This window comes from Pyxicephalus adspersus, chromosome 5 (assembly GCF_032062135.1).
Source record: "Pyxicephalus adspersus chromosome 5, UCB_Pads_2.0, whole genome shotgun sequence".
Taxonomy (NCBI): domain Eukaryota; kingdom Metazoa; phylum Chordata; class Amphibia; order Anura; family Pyxicephalidae; genus Pyxicephalus; species Pyxicephalus adspersus.
This window is the reverse complement of record NC_092862.1, coordinates 73,685,273-73,700,018: the sequence shown is the minus strand read 5'-3', so window position 1 is coordinate 73,700,018 and position 14,746 is coordinate 73,685,273. Positions and strand designations below refer to the sequence as shown.

Sequence of the window (14,746 nt, the reverse complement as noted above, 5' to 3'; positions counted from 1 at the left end):
GGTTCTACACTACATAAAATATTATTAAATGGTGGGCAAGTTCTCTAGCCCAGTGCTATGTTGTCTTTCCTCCTTCACAAATGGTCACAACTTGGTGTTGGACTTTACCTGACAGTTTTCAAGATTTTTTTATTTATTTATTTTTTCACAACTTACTTTTACATTACTGTTATTAGGGAGCTGTAATACATAAAATATAGCTATTGTTGCTTTCAGAATTAAATTTGATCACTTTTAACATATGTGTATAAATATTTTTTGACACATGACATCACTCTGTCTTTTGTTGATCAAGATTTCTTGAAAGCTGAAGTTTTATCTTGCTTATATTATCTTCTTTGCATCTTCCCTTCTTTTCTCTTCAACATGCCAGTGAACATTTTAAAGAAATTTTTATTTTTTACATGTAGATTTTTATTGCATACCCTATACTTAACCTAGTGATGTCATCACCAGGTCTTTGTGCTTCTTTATGCAATGCAGACAAATCAAGGCTGGCAGGAGGAAAAAGAAAAAATATATATAACTAAAAATGTTTAGATGAATCCAAAATAACATGGGTCTCCACTGACGTTTTATATTGTTTATGTTGCCTACAAGATTTCCATAGTGCTGTGGAAACATTGTTAAGTACTTGATTTGTATGATCCTGAAATAATAACTGCTTATGCTTATTCATGATCTACTGTTTTTATTTGTGTACTACTTTATTGTGCTAATTTGGTTTAGTTTAAATAAATCATTTGAAAAAACTGGCAAGGGAGCCTGCAGGATACTGTACATGGCTCTCTGAGACATCTCTGTAAAATACTGAGCCTTTATGAATAAAGAATGGAAATTCAATTAATAAAAAGAGGACACGCAAGAGACTGTAAGGCTGAAGAGTAAACATGCTAGGTAATACTGGATTTACTTTAGTCATGTAGTCATGAGACTGTTTATATCTGACTTGCTGCAGCCTCTAATACACATTTTGAGAAGCTTACAGTGAGCTCTGAAAACAATTGTACGAGAGGATGCCTGTACAACTGTGCAAAATTTAAGGAAATGCTAGAGTTGAATTACCATACACATATGCTAGAAATAACATAAATTTACCTTTTTTTATTTTTGGACAGTTTGCATCATCAGTTTTAGGTTACAGCAACCCTAGTAAATATCAAATATCCTGTGTGAAATATACTAGATATTGCAGACAACCCAATAACAACACACGCCTAATCTGTTGTGTACTCTCAATATGATAACTGAACAAATTGGGAGTATTCTAATAATTTTAATGCAGTCTAATAATTAGAAACAGACAGCCTTAGTAAAACTTAATGAAACTTTCTGTACCTAACACCATAGTGGTAAAGAGGTTTTTTGACTATAAGTACCAGTAATATACCTTTTTAGACACTAACTAAAGTTATTTTAGCAAAAGGCTGTAAGTCTTCACATTTCATTCATCTTAATTGCTGAGATACAGGTACAGTATATACCTGAGAATAAACTATGATATTTTGTTCAAGTTTTTACTCACGTCACACAGTAGATGGCACTCACGTGAAGTATGTAATACCTTATTGTCGGAATTATGGGAAAAAGTTTGTTACACACTTTAAATGATGACGCAGTGCAATCCACTGGTGACCAACAGTAATGCACAAAAGATCATTTAAAAGCAGGTGACCCTATATTTATGTAGTGTGGTTTTTCTAGCACTAAGCTGGTCTAGCATGATATTTAGATAATACTTTTAACTGTTATCAATTGTCCTTACAGCATACAAATATATTTAACTAACGCTTTATATAATAAAGGTTGCTAAAGGCAATAGAAACAAAATTGTTGATAACATTAAACAAATTAATTTATACATTTACAAGTACAGCTCCTCTCCAGTTATTGCAAATAAGGCCTAGCTAAGTACATTCTTTAAATATGATATTCAACTTCTAATCTGTAAGAGGAACCAGTTTTAGGGTTTAATGTAGTTAGAATTTACACACTTATAGGTATGAAATAACAGTAACAATTAGACTGAACTTTATTAGGAAAGCAGTTCTGCGTCAAAAGTATGGTTTTCAGCTACAAGATCACAGAACGATAAAGGGCAGCTTTCCATTGCTGTTAGTGTTAGCGCTTGGTGTTTCATAGTAGCGTCTCCCTGGGGCAGCTCCACAGGAAATAAATTGGTGTGGCAGTACTAGTACTTCTCATTGCTGCCAACACTCATATATGCAGATGCTGGTTCTTGGAAGTAGGTGCCAGCTGTGGAGAGCCGTACAGGATCCTTCCATCCCAAAACAGCTCTGTACCTGCCCCTAGGTTTTGGAAGTTGTGGAGAGTGAAGTGAAACTGGTTATTTATAACATTTTGTTAGCAACAAAAGACCCACAGTAAGACATGCTAGGCTAGAAACAAGTGTACTAATCAAACACAATTGGAACATTATTATAAAGGTTTTCACATTGATTGAATCACACTAAAAAAGCTGATTTGATCAACACAATTGGATCACATCTATATAGTCATAGTGTTTGCTTCAGTTTGAATTTTTTTCATAACACATTACATTACCCAATAAGGCAAAGAACAATGTGCAAAGTGCATTACCACATTGGAATTAATTGTCATTATCTGTAAAGTACTCTAAACCCATAGAAGGTAAATCTGATTGTATGTTATTATTATTATTATTAAACAGGATTTATATAGCGCCAACATATTACGCAGCGCTGTACATTAAATAGGGATTGCAAATGACAGACTAATACAGACAGTGATACAGGAGGAGAGGATGGGTTACTGTTTATAATAATTGCGCTTTTGACTACTTTTTTATTAAGAAGGACATGACTTTTGTCTGTTTATCTAAGGTTATGTAAGTGAGTGTATGTGTCCTGTACATTATGTCTGTTTGCACAAGAATATCCTTTTTAAAGCAGCAGATTGACATATGAGCCATCACATGCTGATGTTGTGTTGGAAAAACTGGTCAGCATCCAAAAGCTCAGGTTTAGCATATGTGTGTTATCTCCAGGAAACCTATTTTGTTTTCCTGGGTTTACTTATGGTGACTTTTGCTAGACTCTTTTATTTATAGAACTTCTAAATTGTGCTTGTTGTTTTATTGTGCTAATCCAATGTGCATATATTTAGGTTACCAGCTAGATGTTGGAGTGAAAAACCTGTCTAAAATAATAAAGCACTGTAATTCAGTGTAACTAAACTAGAGTAACTAAAAATTATACACTATTGTTAACCCAGAACAGGACACAGTACTTATTATATACAAAAGATTGTATCTGTTGCACAGCCTAAAAAGTATAACCTCTATCTATCTATGTATTAAATCACTGAAGATAGCCTGGCATATGTTTATGTTCAGTCAACATAAGTTTGGTTCTTTTCTTAGTCTAGATCAGAACTATCCAATGGTTTACTGAAGATATTAAATGAAAATTGTCTGATCAGACAAGCCATTCTCAACCAGGGCTTTTTACAGTGACCATCAATATAAGGGGCATTTCACAATAATCCCTGATAATTTTTTAATTGGGGTTCCCTATGATTTAACACATGTTGTAATGGTTCCTTATGAAACAAAAAGGCAGAGAAATGCTGGATTAGACAACATATGTAGTAACAGCTCAAACCAAGCACCCTCTGACAAACCCTGAGGTATTATACTCTAAGATTCAATTGTATATGTAGTTAAGGAGAAAACTAAGCAGAAGAGCCATCATCTCCACCGTGTACATCTGGCTGCTGACATATGCAGAAAGCAGTGACACATGAATGTTACTGAGAAATCAGAGGTGTTTGGTCATTCCTATCAACTAGTTTATTTCCATTTTATGTTTTAATAACAGTCCTAGGAAAGCATTATTAAAACATAAATCAGTTTTTTAATCATAAAAGGGCTGTGTCAGTGAGTTGGTCAAATGATCACTGGGGTGATTTTTAATATTTATTTGGGCAAACAAATCATTGCACATGTATTTTTTTTAAAGAACAAACTTTTCACAATATTTTTTAGGTAATTAAAAGTGATACTACATTTTCTTTTTGTCACAACTCAATGTAAACTGTAGATGAAATGCATGTGCTTCATTTATCTTCTTTTCCTAGCTTTCCCAAAGTTTTTTTTAAATGTGTTTCCTTAAACTATAAACCAAAATATTTACTTGTAAGTATTTACTATCCTCTCACATGACTAGTGTGGTCATGGACATTCTCATAGTTTAAAACGGCATATTTAGAAATCTGCAACCTGAAACTCGGAGATCTGAGGTGGGTTAAAGTCTGGTAACCAACCAGACCCGGCAGCCCATGATGTTGCCTCACCACTCTTACTACACAAGACCATAAGGTCATTAGTCATCCTCTCCAGCAAGATATGAGATGATACCCTGAAGAGATGAGGCAGCTGATGGGTGTCGAAGTGACGTCTCCTGATGTGTATGTGTGTATGCTGTAGACTGGATTTGGTTTCAGTAGCTTGGTGGAATGCCAGAACCCCAAGCACTTAGAGATAACATTGCTTCAGTCATACCAAACTATCTGGTAATGCCAACAGGAATCACGTGAATAGTCATAGGATTTGGATATTTTAAATAGATTACTAAAGCCGTGTATATGATCCCACTACATACATAATATACGTTATATTATTTAAATTAAAACATCATGTAGAATAGACTTGGCAACTGTTTCATTCTAGTTTTGGTCTCTGAGCTCTCATAACCTCACTCCCTTCACTGCCATGATGGATTTGTGATTGTTGCTGTTCAATGCAAGTAAAATGCTTAAATTTTCACAGGCAATCTAGCAGTGACACAGTTTTATAGGTTATCTACAATCTGTTATTTCAAATCAATGTCAGTATTGTAACATTTACCTAACAGTTGCTTTCCTTCATGATACCATTTCCTTTGCAGGTCAGATTTGGGGATTTTCCTTGCAGTTTGTATGTCAGGGAGTTGCAGTCAGGGCCCTTTCTAAGTAACAACTGCTGAATGTAAACCAAATTTAGTATAAACCATATGAACCTTTTACATACCAGCCCATATTTCCTTCAGCATCAGATATTTCTTCTGAAGTTGTGAAAGAGACTGACACCAGTTGTAAAATACCTTCATGCCTCCTGTTCTGCACTGTATCATTTATCTACCAGTTAACAGTGTTTCTTGCCAATACGTGAAGTAACTAATAACAGCACTGTAGTGTTGGAATCTCCCATAGTTCCTCCCTTCAGTTACTATAATAAATCTCTGAGATTTTCTTCTTGGGAAACCCTGTGCCCATTAGCAATGAGCTGGCATTTTGAATCACTCACCTGATTCTCAAGGACATACAGATTTGTAGGTCAGGGGCTTTGCACTGTTGTAACCCTTTGTTAGGACTATATACAGTATGTGTGCAGGGCAATGTATTTTTCTCTGCAAATGGGAGAGAACATTTTTTTAAACTAAATTAAATGAAAAATAAAAAGAAATTGTATGGGAGAATTGAAGCTCTGTAAACAGGAGGCTCAAAAGAACAATCATTTAAACTGATTTTTAATTATTCCTCTCATCTCTATTTATTTTGTAAAATATTTGGCATAGTTAACATTTTATTATGTTATGATTTGCTCCAGTAATGTGTATAGAGAAAATGAGGGTAGTTAAATTGACATGGCTTACCTTGTATTACTAATAAAGCATAAATGTTCTTTGCCTTTTACAGATACAAATTAACAATGGTTCAGAAAAGCAGTCATCTTTAGGTGATAACATTTACCTTTACCTCACTCACAGAGCCCCCAATTTTTCTGATTCTTCATATGAGGAAACATAAAACATTCTCCTTTCCTCCCTATAAAGGAACACTAAATGTCTGAGTTGTCAAATGTGAATTAGGAGGAGCTTGCTGGAATCTGTGCAGGGAAGCCATAGGTAATCAAGTGCAAAGACACTTTATATTTCTTGTTCTGCAGCTATCCTGCTACTTTGCCCCTAATGAGAAAAATACAGGGTCATTTTTATACTCAAATTACCTGTTCCTTTTTACATTTTCTCTACCACTGTTCTACTTTGGCATTTAGTATGCATGTTGTGGTAAGTCTAAGTATGTTCTCTCCATAAGGTCAAAATCAATATAGTGTAGTTTTGCCTGTTTTTAACACCTGATTTAAACTGAAATTTCAAGGTTTAGCACCACTTTATGGCCACAATGTAAGTAATATTGGTTTAATTTGTTCAGGTAGGACGTTCTGCCTGTTTTCCCATATTTAAGTATTTTTAATAAAAGTTGGAGGAGGAGATTTTCTTGGGGTGGTATCACTTTCTTTTTTTTTGTGTAGTCCTTCTACAGTTTCAGCAATTAGAAATCACAGCTTACTATAATAAACTGTAGCAAAAGCCAGTAAATGTCACTAAAGAATAAAGCACAAGAAAAAAAACAGTTGTTTTGCTGACGTTTATAAATAAATCCTTAAGTCTGTAAAAGGTCGTGGCTCAATGTGTCTACTACACGTGAGCCCTGACATTTTGCTCTTTCCTTTTCTGGATATGTATAAGCTTTTTAATGCGCCTCAGTAATGTGGTAGTGGTTACCTGCCAAATTCATATAACAACACATGTGATCATTTGTTAGCTCTTGTTATTGGAGGAGATGACATAAGGCGGCTAGTGCTCCGTCTGCTTATGTTAGCTAACCATTATATACCTAACCAATATAATATGAATATTATAAGGGATATAGAACACTTAACAACCTAGTATATCTCTGCTTGTTATTTATGCACAGATGCTATTCACATCCATGTTTTTATTGATTTATGAGCCTTTTTAAAATATTTGTTATGCTAGTAGGAGATCCATTCATGTCATTTTGGTCCCTACTGCAATTTTTATGTTGCATTTGACTTTATCTGTTCAAGGGACAGCCTCATGCTGACAGCTGCAGACTGGGTACCGTCTCTCTAAAGATGCAAGCTGGTTGAGATTGTTTTTCCCTTTGATGGGGCCTGTATAGTTGCTGAGACATATGTCAATCTTCATTAGCAGTAGCATGGGGCCATCAATGTAAGGAGGCCCTTGTGCCAAGGAGCAGCAAAGTGTCGAACAAAAACCATGCTGCAATCTTCTGCAGAACGATGCAGCTCACTGTGGGTCTAAATTGGTGCTAAGAGGGCCCTTCTACACCCCTCATGGTCTACCAATGTAAGGGAACTCATTTTTTTATTGACCACCAATGTAAGATGAACTTTATATCCTCCAGATCACTAGTGTAAGAGGAGCTCTATACACTGTAGGTACACCACATTTTTTATTCTTTTATTTTTTTTATGTGAATATACTGAGAGGTAAGGATGTATTTAGAACCTCTTTTTTATTTTTTAGGTGGGAGGCAATCAACTCTAGGTCAGAATGCAAGCCTCAGCTTGGTCAGTGCATGGAAGAGTCCTGGTCAAGTTACAGCACTTTCCTTCAAGAATTGTCCCTATTTAAACAACAAAATCCAGGCAAAGTATGTTACCCATGCTGTATGTTTAGAGACTATGAAGGTTATGTAATGTTTATTATAAAAGTATGGTTAGTTCTTTGATAAAGTCTAATAACATCCATGATGATTAGGTAAAAAATGTCACCCTACCCCAAAATAAACCACTTCTGCAGCATAGATTGGAAGCCCTGTCTTTTTACTGGAGATCATCATGCCACTTATATAAGCACTTAATATAAAAAGTATGCACAGGTAGGTACTTTGCTGTATAATATTCCTATTACCTCTTATAGATCTGGAAAAGGGTAGCATGATGATTAGCTTGGCTTACCTACAATAAAAAGATGAAGAAATTGTTGGCATGTATCTTTCATTAATTAATCGATTGCAAGCTTTATATTATAAGCAAACCCTGTCACATTTCACACATTTCAATCCTAACTACTACAATCCCCACAGCTGGGACTTAAGCTGCATACACACTTGAGAGGACACAGCAGGGTGCTTTTCACTCCTCCTCCTCCATCCCTCTCCATAGAATTGAATATTGCTAGATGTACTGTACTTATTCATTCTACTGTCACTGAAAATAATTACAAAGGATTGTTTCCAGTGACCGGAATCTAGTGCATGTAAATAGCTTAGGTGGCTTGCTTTATGGGACCAAGGTTTGAATTTCAGTCCTAATGTTATGTGCGTGAAGTTGTGGGGTCTGGGAGTCCTGAATTATGCTGGTTGATTGATCATTCTCAATGAAAAAAAGCATCTGTGTTTGCACGTTCCAACATTTAACAAAACAGAAATCAATCAAAATGACTCAAAAACCCAAACATTGTGTGAATGATGAAAATTGGGGTTCTCTTGCTTTTCGACTCTATATTGATCAATTGACCTGTGTTTGGCCAGCCTTCGTGCATAAAGCCCCAAAGTTCCAATTTTAATTACAATGATATAGGCAGCAGAGTACCATAAAATTCAGCACTACAATGTCACAACTACAAGCTTGTAAAAAAGTAATAACAATAATAGGATTTTTATCTTCTGGTGGGCTTTTGGTGTACTGGAAAAATGTGTTTTAATCATTCCATGTGGTGTAACAGAAAACAGAGATTATATCATAGGACTATGCATGGTTTAAATGACTAAAATCACTAAATACCATGCTTTTTTAGCTAAATAAGATAGAATGAGCACATTAGTCCTTGTAGGTCTCTAGTAAAGTGATGGTAAAGGGTCCTAGAACCCAGAGGGCATGCGCTGTTTGCCATTACACTCACTGAACTACATCCAGTGTATTGTTTAAATATCAGACCATGTCCTCTTAGCTGGACCATTTTTATACTGGTGACTTCTGTTAACTATTTTTTTTGTCTGTTATTTACATTTTAAAAAATATTAGCAATGTATGTCCATTGATTCACAGTACAAATGACTTTTCTTTTTGCAGTTTTGCCTTCTGGCATGCAGTGTGTGTTCATTTCTTATCATATTGGGAAGCTACGTTCCAGGAGTTGTCATCTCCTATGTACTTTGTAAGTATTTTTATTGAGCTTCATACTTTTCAATTGTTTGAAAATGCCTGTGATTTTATTTAGGTTATTTTGACCTTAAGTTATATTTACCTTATGGATTACTTTTACAAGATCAACTTCCTTTTGGACATTTCTAATACATGGTGCACTTTTAACAGAAAATATTTTTAAAAATGCAGTTTCTTCTATTCCTAGTTTTGATCATCCTAATTAACTGTGGGCAAAACTCGTTTCCCCCTCCCCGCTACAAGATTTGTTCGTTTTTTGTAGGGATCAGGTGAAAAACGTCCTTACTCCCTGCTCCTGCAGCAGTCAGTGCTCTCATCTGCTTCACATAGCTGCTTCCCAGCAGTTTCTTCATAAGTTGCATGGCCCAGCCATCCCTTTCTATCCACTGTACAGGATGAGGGTCCGTTTACAATCCGGAGCATTAGAGCAGAGCACTGCGCATTGCAAGAGTTAAGAGTAAAGTTTTTTTTTCTCACAGCATCATCCCCTAAAAAGAAAATAAACACACAAAAAATTGCATGAAGTTCAGCTTTTATTGAGAAAGTTTCTAGTGACATTACACTACTGATGGCTTTGCACTGTATTTTTTAACAATCAAATATATACCTGACCTACATTTCCTGTTTTAATATTAACATAGAGCCTTTGATAGTCTGTAAAGTATTTTATATATCCAGGTCGTAGTCGTTTGTCACATTTAACTGAACTTACTGTTTTTACTCATCATGCTGCTCATCAAACAGCTTCCTATTTGTCAGGAACATACCCCTGTATATAAATAGCAACGCAGATAACTAAGTCACATAAGAGCCCCAGTCTGGGCTACTGTAAAAATCATCTGTACAGCAATCCTAATTTGTATGTGTAGATGGAAAGCCGCCCACCTCGTCACATCCTGGGACACTAGAGAGCAGAGGAGCACCAGCTGCTGGTGGAAAGAGAAATATGGAAAGTATTTTTACTTGTTCCTTTCCGTTAGGGCAGGGGTGTCAAACTCAAATACACAGAGGGCCAAAATTAAAAACTTAGACAAAGTCTTGGGCCAACCTTAAAATTTATTGACAAAATTGAGGAAGTTTTTCCTTCTCATTAGATATAAAACCTCTTCATATGGAAACAAAGAGGTGTTGCTTCACATTCAATATGGAACATGCCTATAATAGAGGCATAAGAATTTTTTTAAAAATTTATTTAAGAAAAAATCTTATGCCTCTTCCTCTGTTTGTAGCCTTCTGAGTTAAATTTCAATGGTAACCTTTTTGTACAGGCTAACAATAATAATAACAATTTTCTTCTCAGAAAATCTAACAATTCAAGTCTATGCCTTGAATTAGGGAGTGCTGGAAATGCCAGACGCGTCAAAAGCAGGGCTGGAACTCAGCATTACTCGCTTCTATAAAACAGTCCAATGCAGGGCCACTCAAAGGCAGAGAGCCTGCTGGTCTATGGACGCTAATGCCCGGAACTGTAATCGCGGCACTATTTCAATGCAGCGGAGGGCCAGCTGCAGTTTATATTTAGGATTCCTTTGGGGGGCCAAAAAAAGGACACTGGGGGCCAGAGTGTGACACCCCTGCCTTAGGGCAAAACAAGATTTTAACCCATGCAGTGCTCTGCATTGAATGTAAAGAATGATGGTTTATGTGCACAGGCAGGTGAGTGTTAAAAAAAGGACAATTACAACTGCTTTGTAGGTGTTTCCGAAGCGCAATCTGGATTGTAGCATTTATGTTTTCAGATCGATATAATAAATATCAGGTTTATAAATGCAGTAAAGTTGTATTATAAGTAAAAAAAATGGTTAAAATGGTTATAAATGTTATGAGTTTCTTTTATTGTATTTTCAATACAGTATTGTGTGCCTTCCTGTGTCCATTGTTAAAATGCAATGAAATTGGACAGAAAGCATACAGCAAGCTGAAGCCAGTTCTGCAGAAGCTGGATTTTGGGTTGCAGGCCTGGATTTTGCAGGTCATCAGCCAGTGGATGAAAGCCAGGTCTAGTAAGTGAATTGTTTCTTTTGGATCTCAATAAATAACCTCAGATTACTCTGTCTGCATTACACTGTACTGAACAGAAGAGTGGAGGCAGCCTCTATTGTCTGCTGGAGTGCACTGCTATTTATAGAGAAATTACTCCTCTCTAGCACTGGCTAATCTAGAGTCAGCTTTTTTTCAAGCATTCATTACCAACAAAGATTCTTTTTTAGAAAGATTGTGATGTTTGCTGTGTTGATAAAACACATCCTTCATTCTTGTTGTTTACACATCTAATGCACATCAAACTAGGATTATATAAATATTGGGTAAAGTGGTCCATTCCATATTGGAAAAAGTTCTCAATATAACAATAATGTGCAAAATATTGAGCAGGAGAATGTGACGGCAGGCAGTGTGTACAGATGATTATTGACTTATGTATAATGGGAGGCAATATGTGCAGAAGAGGCATGCGGAGACTATTCCTGCTGGCAGTATATGCAGGAGGAGTCTGCATATTGCAGCAGACAGTATGTGCCGAGGTTGACTCCCGAGGTTGACTCTTCTTCTGGTGGCTGATGGTTGAGAGAATAATACTTCAGAATGTTCACTGTTAAGTTAATGCTTTTTGTTGGTGGAGCAGGTGGAAGCAGAAACTGCCACTGAATTGCCCTATTTACAAGCACTTTACCATTGTAGCTACTCCCAAGCTCTCTTACTGTTTGGAGGAGAAACCATTTAGTCCTAGGGGTAGTTTTTGGGAGTGCTTGCTGTTAATGCCTAGCTAGGATTTTGGTATATGCTGGTAACCATATACAGATAGGTATAGCTACTAAAAACGTAGTAAAAAATATATTAAGAGTCATAATTTTTTCTTTTTTTTAACAGAAAAAATTGAAAAGTCTCCTGAAGAAAGTGAATTAGAATTGTCTGCATTATATCCTCAGGTAAATAATATGTAATTGTTTAATTTAGCAATCACTTGTAGGTTGATTTGTTGATCGTTAAATTATATCCAAAACCCTTTTTTAGTTTAATTTTGGATAGTAAAATACTTGTCAACTTAAAATTTTGTATTATAGGTAATTTCAATACTGATGACAATCAAAATGATACTGATGAATATTCCGCCTGGCACATTTTCAGCAGCTCTGAACTAAGACTAATTTGTCAAGCCACATTGATCACAATATTACATTACTACAAGGAATTATACTATAAAAACATGGAACACGAGGGAGTTGGATTAAAATACACAGTACTGGACTGTTGAGGCATAATATAAAAAAAAAAGAAATGGAAAAATTGTACATTCTAACAAGCCAGGCATTAGAAAGTTGGAACAAAGTATAGGGGGTAGGTAGAACACTGACACAATAGCAGGGGTTACTGGATACCTATGGCATAAATAACTAGGAGCTCTTAGTTTGCCGTGTCTAGCCCTGCCCTTTTTTTTTTACCACCCGGCTACAGTTTCCCTCCAGACGGCTGAAAAAAATTTCTGGGGAGAACACTAATGTATATTCTGCTATCACTCAGCTCATTCACTAAATTCTACTTGCTGGGTAGCAGAAAGTTAATCACTGAGAACTCCTGGATCTGTACTGTTATTGTTGGTGACTTGCTAAGTATTGAAGCAGTTGAATCACAATGACAGTAAGGTAAGGAACAATTAACAAGGAGAGGCCATTACATGAAGCAACACAAGTTTTCTTAAAGATAAGAAAGTTTTGACTTAATTTATTTAGTCTGTCTTTGATGTATATCTTTTGATGCATGTCTTATATGTATGAACTGTACATATATTGTAGTGGGCAGGTCTACATTCCTCATCAGGGCCTGTAGCTATGCCACTGGTAAGAAAGCAAAATATACTTTTTTGTTTTAAAAATTATTTGGTCATTTAGGCCACAGAATATTACATTGGATTTAAGTATGCAGGGAAGTATACTAATAGGTATTCTAGAAGCTGTTTAAAGGTTGCTTCCTCCTTGTAGAAATATAGAATGGAATACCTAGGACTAGTATCATCTGAGCTGTTGGGTGACGCAGTTCACTAACTTTCCCCAACATAGTCCAGAAGGTCTAAGACTGCCATGGAATGTTAGGAGTGGTTGATGTTGGGTGTCATTAAACTGAAAAAAAGGGTGGAGGCATTAAGCAGAACAGGACTATTTATGCACTTAGCAAGAAGAAGGTAAGTAATAGGCTGCTTATTAGCTATCAACATAACCTAGCTAATCATCTACGAAGGGTAAAGTTGCGGCCTGTTGTTGTTGTTGCCCAGCAATAAAAACAAAATAAAAGTCCTTTTAGACATTGATCCTTGGTACAAAGAGCTTTCTAAGATGCCAATAGTATCTATGTTTTCCGTTTCCCTATGTTCTCCTTGTTTCTTATAAGTTAGTTAAGAATGATTCTCATTGAACTATAATGTCAGCTATTCACCTGGGCAAAACTCCAGGTAACTCTAACGTCATGTGTTTTTTCATGTAGATCAATCCGGGAACATTAGTCAAGGAACTGTCAATTTCTGATACAGAGCCATCAGATTTGACTTGGACCGAAAATGGAACTTTCAACCTTTCAGAGGGCTACACTCCACAGACCGATTCATCAGATGGTAAAGTTATAGAAGTAATACAACTAACTTGCTGCATTCTAAGGCTAGAGGAAGTGGGGGACATTTATCAAGCAAAGTTTTGTCACAAATCAGGCTGCAAGTTTCTGCGACATGTTTATAGACTGATGCGCCTGTGTTTCTGGGCAGCCAAGTGTAGCAGTTTGCAAAGCTGTAAGACAGTTTTATTACTAACTGTAAGAAAGAATTTCTCTCTAAACAGTCTAGAGTCTAAAGTAGTCAGGGTCAGGTTTCATTATGTTACTTTGGAACAGCTGATGAAGGAAATTTCCTAGTGCTCTAACCTTGTAATAAATCTATCTGCTCCTGTTTAGCATTGATAAATGCCCCCCCCCCCTCCCCCCAGTATTTTTCCATGTACCATGTAGTATCTGTGAAACTTTACCATACTCATTATATTTTATAATATTTAAACAAAGTATTTGTGTCACATATGGGACTTGTTAGTACTGATTTTACTGTAAAATACTGGCAAAACATATTGGCATGTGTAAATTGTCTCATAGCAATACATAGATTAAAATATTTTGCAGCTGACCAGTCCTTAGGTTTGGGGGCTGCTTTAGTTTTATTTTTAAGTCTTTATTCCTTTATTTTTACCTGCTGGTACTGCTATAGTAAGATGCATCATATTCTAGGCTCACTTTCTGTATTTTATCTGATAGTAGGATAGTCACCCTAGCTTAGAGCAATTTTTACATTTTTGCCATGAGCTTAATATTGGCAACATCTGTCATTACTTAAAGTAAAATGTGTGGATAAATATGGCAATATTGTTTTGCAAAAATATTGCCAAAATTGCATGTTGGCAATGGGGGGTTAAGAGTTAAATCAATTCAGTTGCTAAAACAAAATGCAATGGAGCATCTTAAAAATACAACACTTGTGGGAGTGATGATCTTCTAGTTCCCCTATCCAGCCCCTGCATTACTATCACTACTGTGTCCTATAGTGATGTAGGGTAACAGGAAAAACCACTATGCACAGTGGGACACCAGGAATTTGATACTCTCATGCCTCCTGTTAGGGAGACTTTTTATTTACACTTTTAGCTAAATATTTGCTCCAGTGATTCATTTTACATATTTCGTTAGTGGTTAAGGGTT

At 36.0% G+C, this 14,746-nt stretch overlaps 1 protein-coding gene across 2 annotated transcripts in view; it reads left to right on the top strand.

The window, feature by feature from the left end:
* Positions 1-14,746, top strand: part of RETREG1 (reticulophagy regulator 1) — a 58,005-nt gene that overhangs the window by 35,271 nt on the left and 7,988 nt on the right. For both annotated transcript variants that reach the window (XM_072411860.1, XM_072411862.1), the window contains 5 exons: positions 7,377-7,503; positions 8,927-9,011; positions 10,873-11,022; positions 11,888-11,946; positions 13,496-13,622. In XM_072411860.1, coding sequence (XP_072267961.1) covers positions 7,377-7,503; positions 8,927-9,011; positions 10,873-11,022; positions 11,888-11,946; positions 13,496-13,622 — 548 coding nt within the window. The remainder of the gene's footprint in view (positions 1-7,376; positions 7,504-8,926; positions 9,012-10,872; positions 11,023-11,887; positions 11,947-13,495; positions 13,623-14,746) is intronic.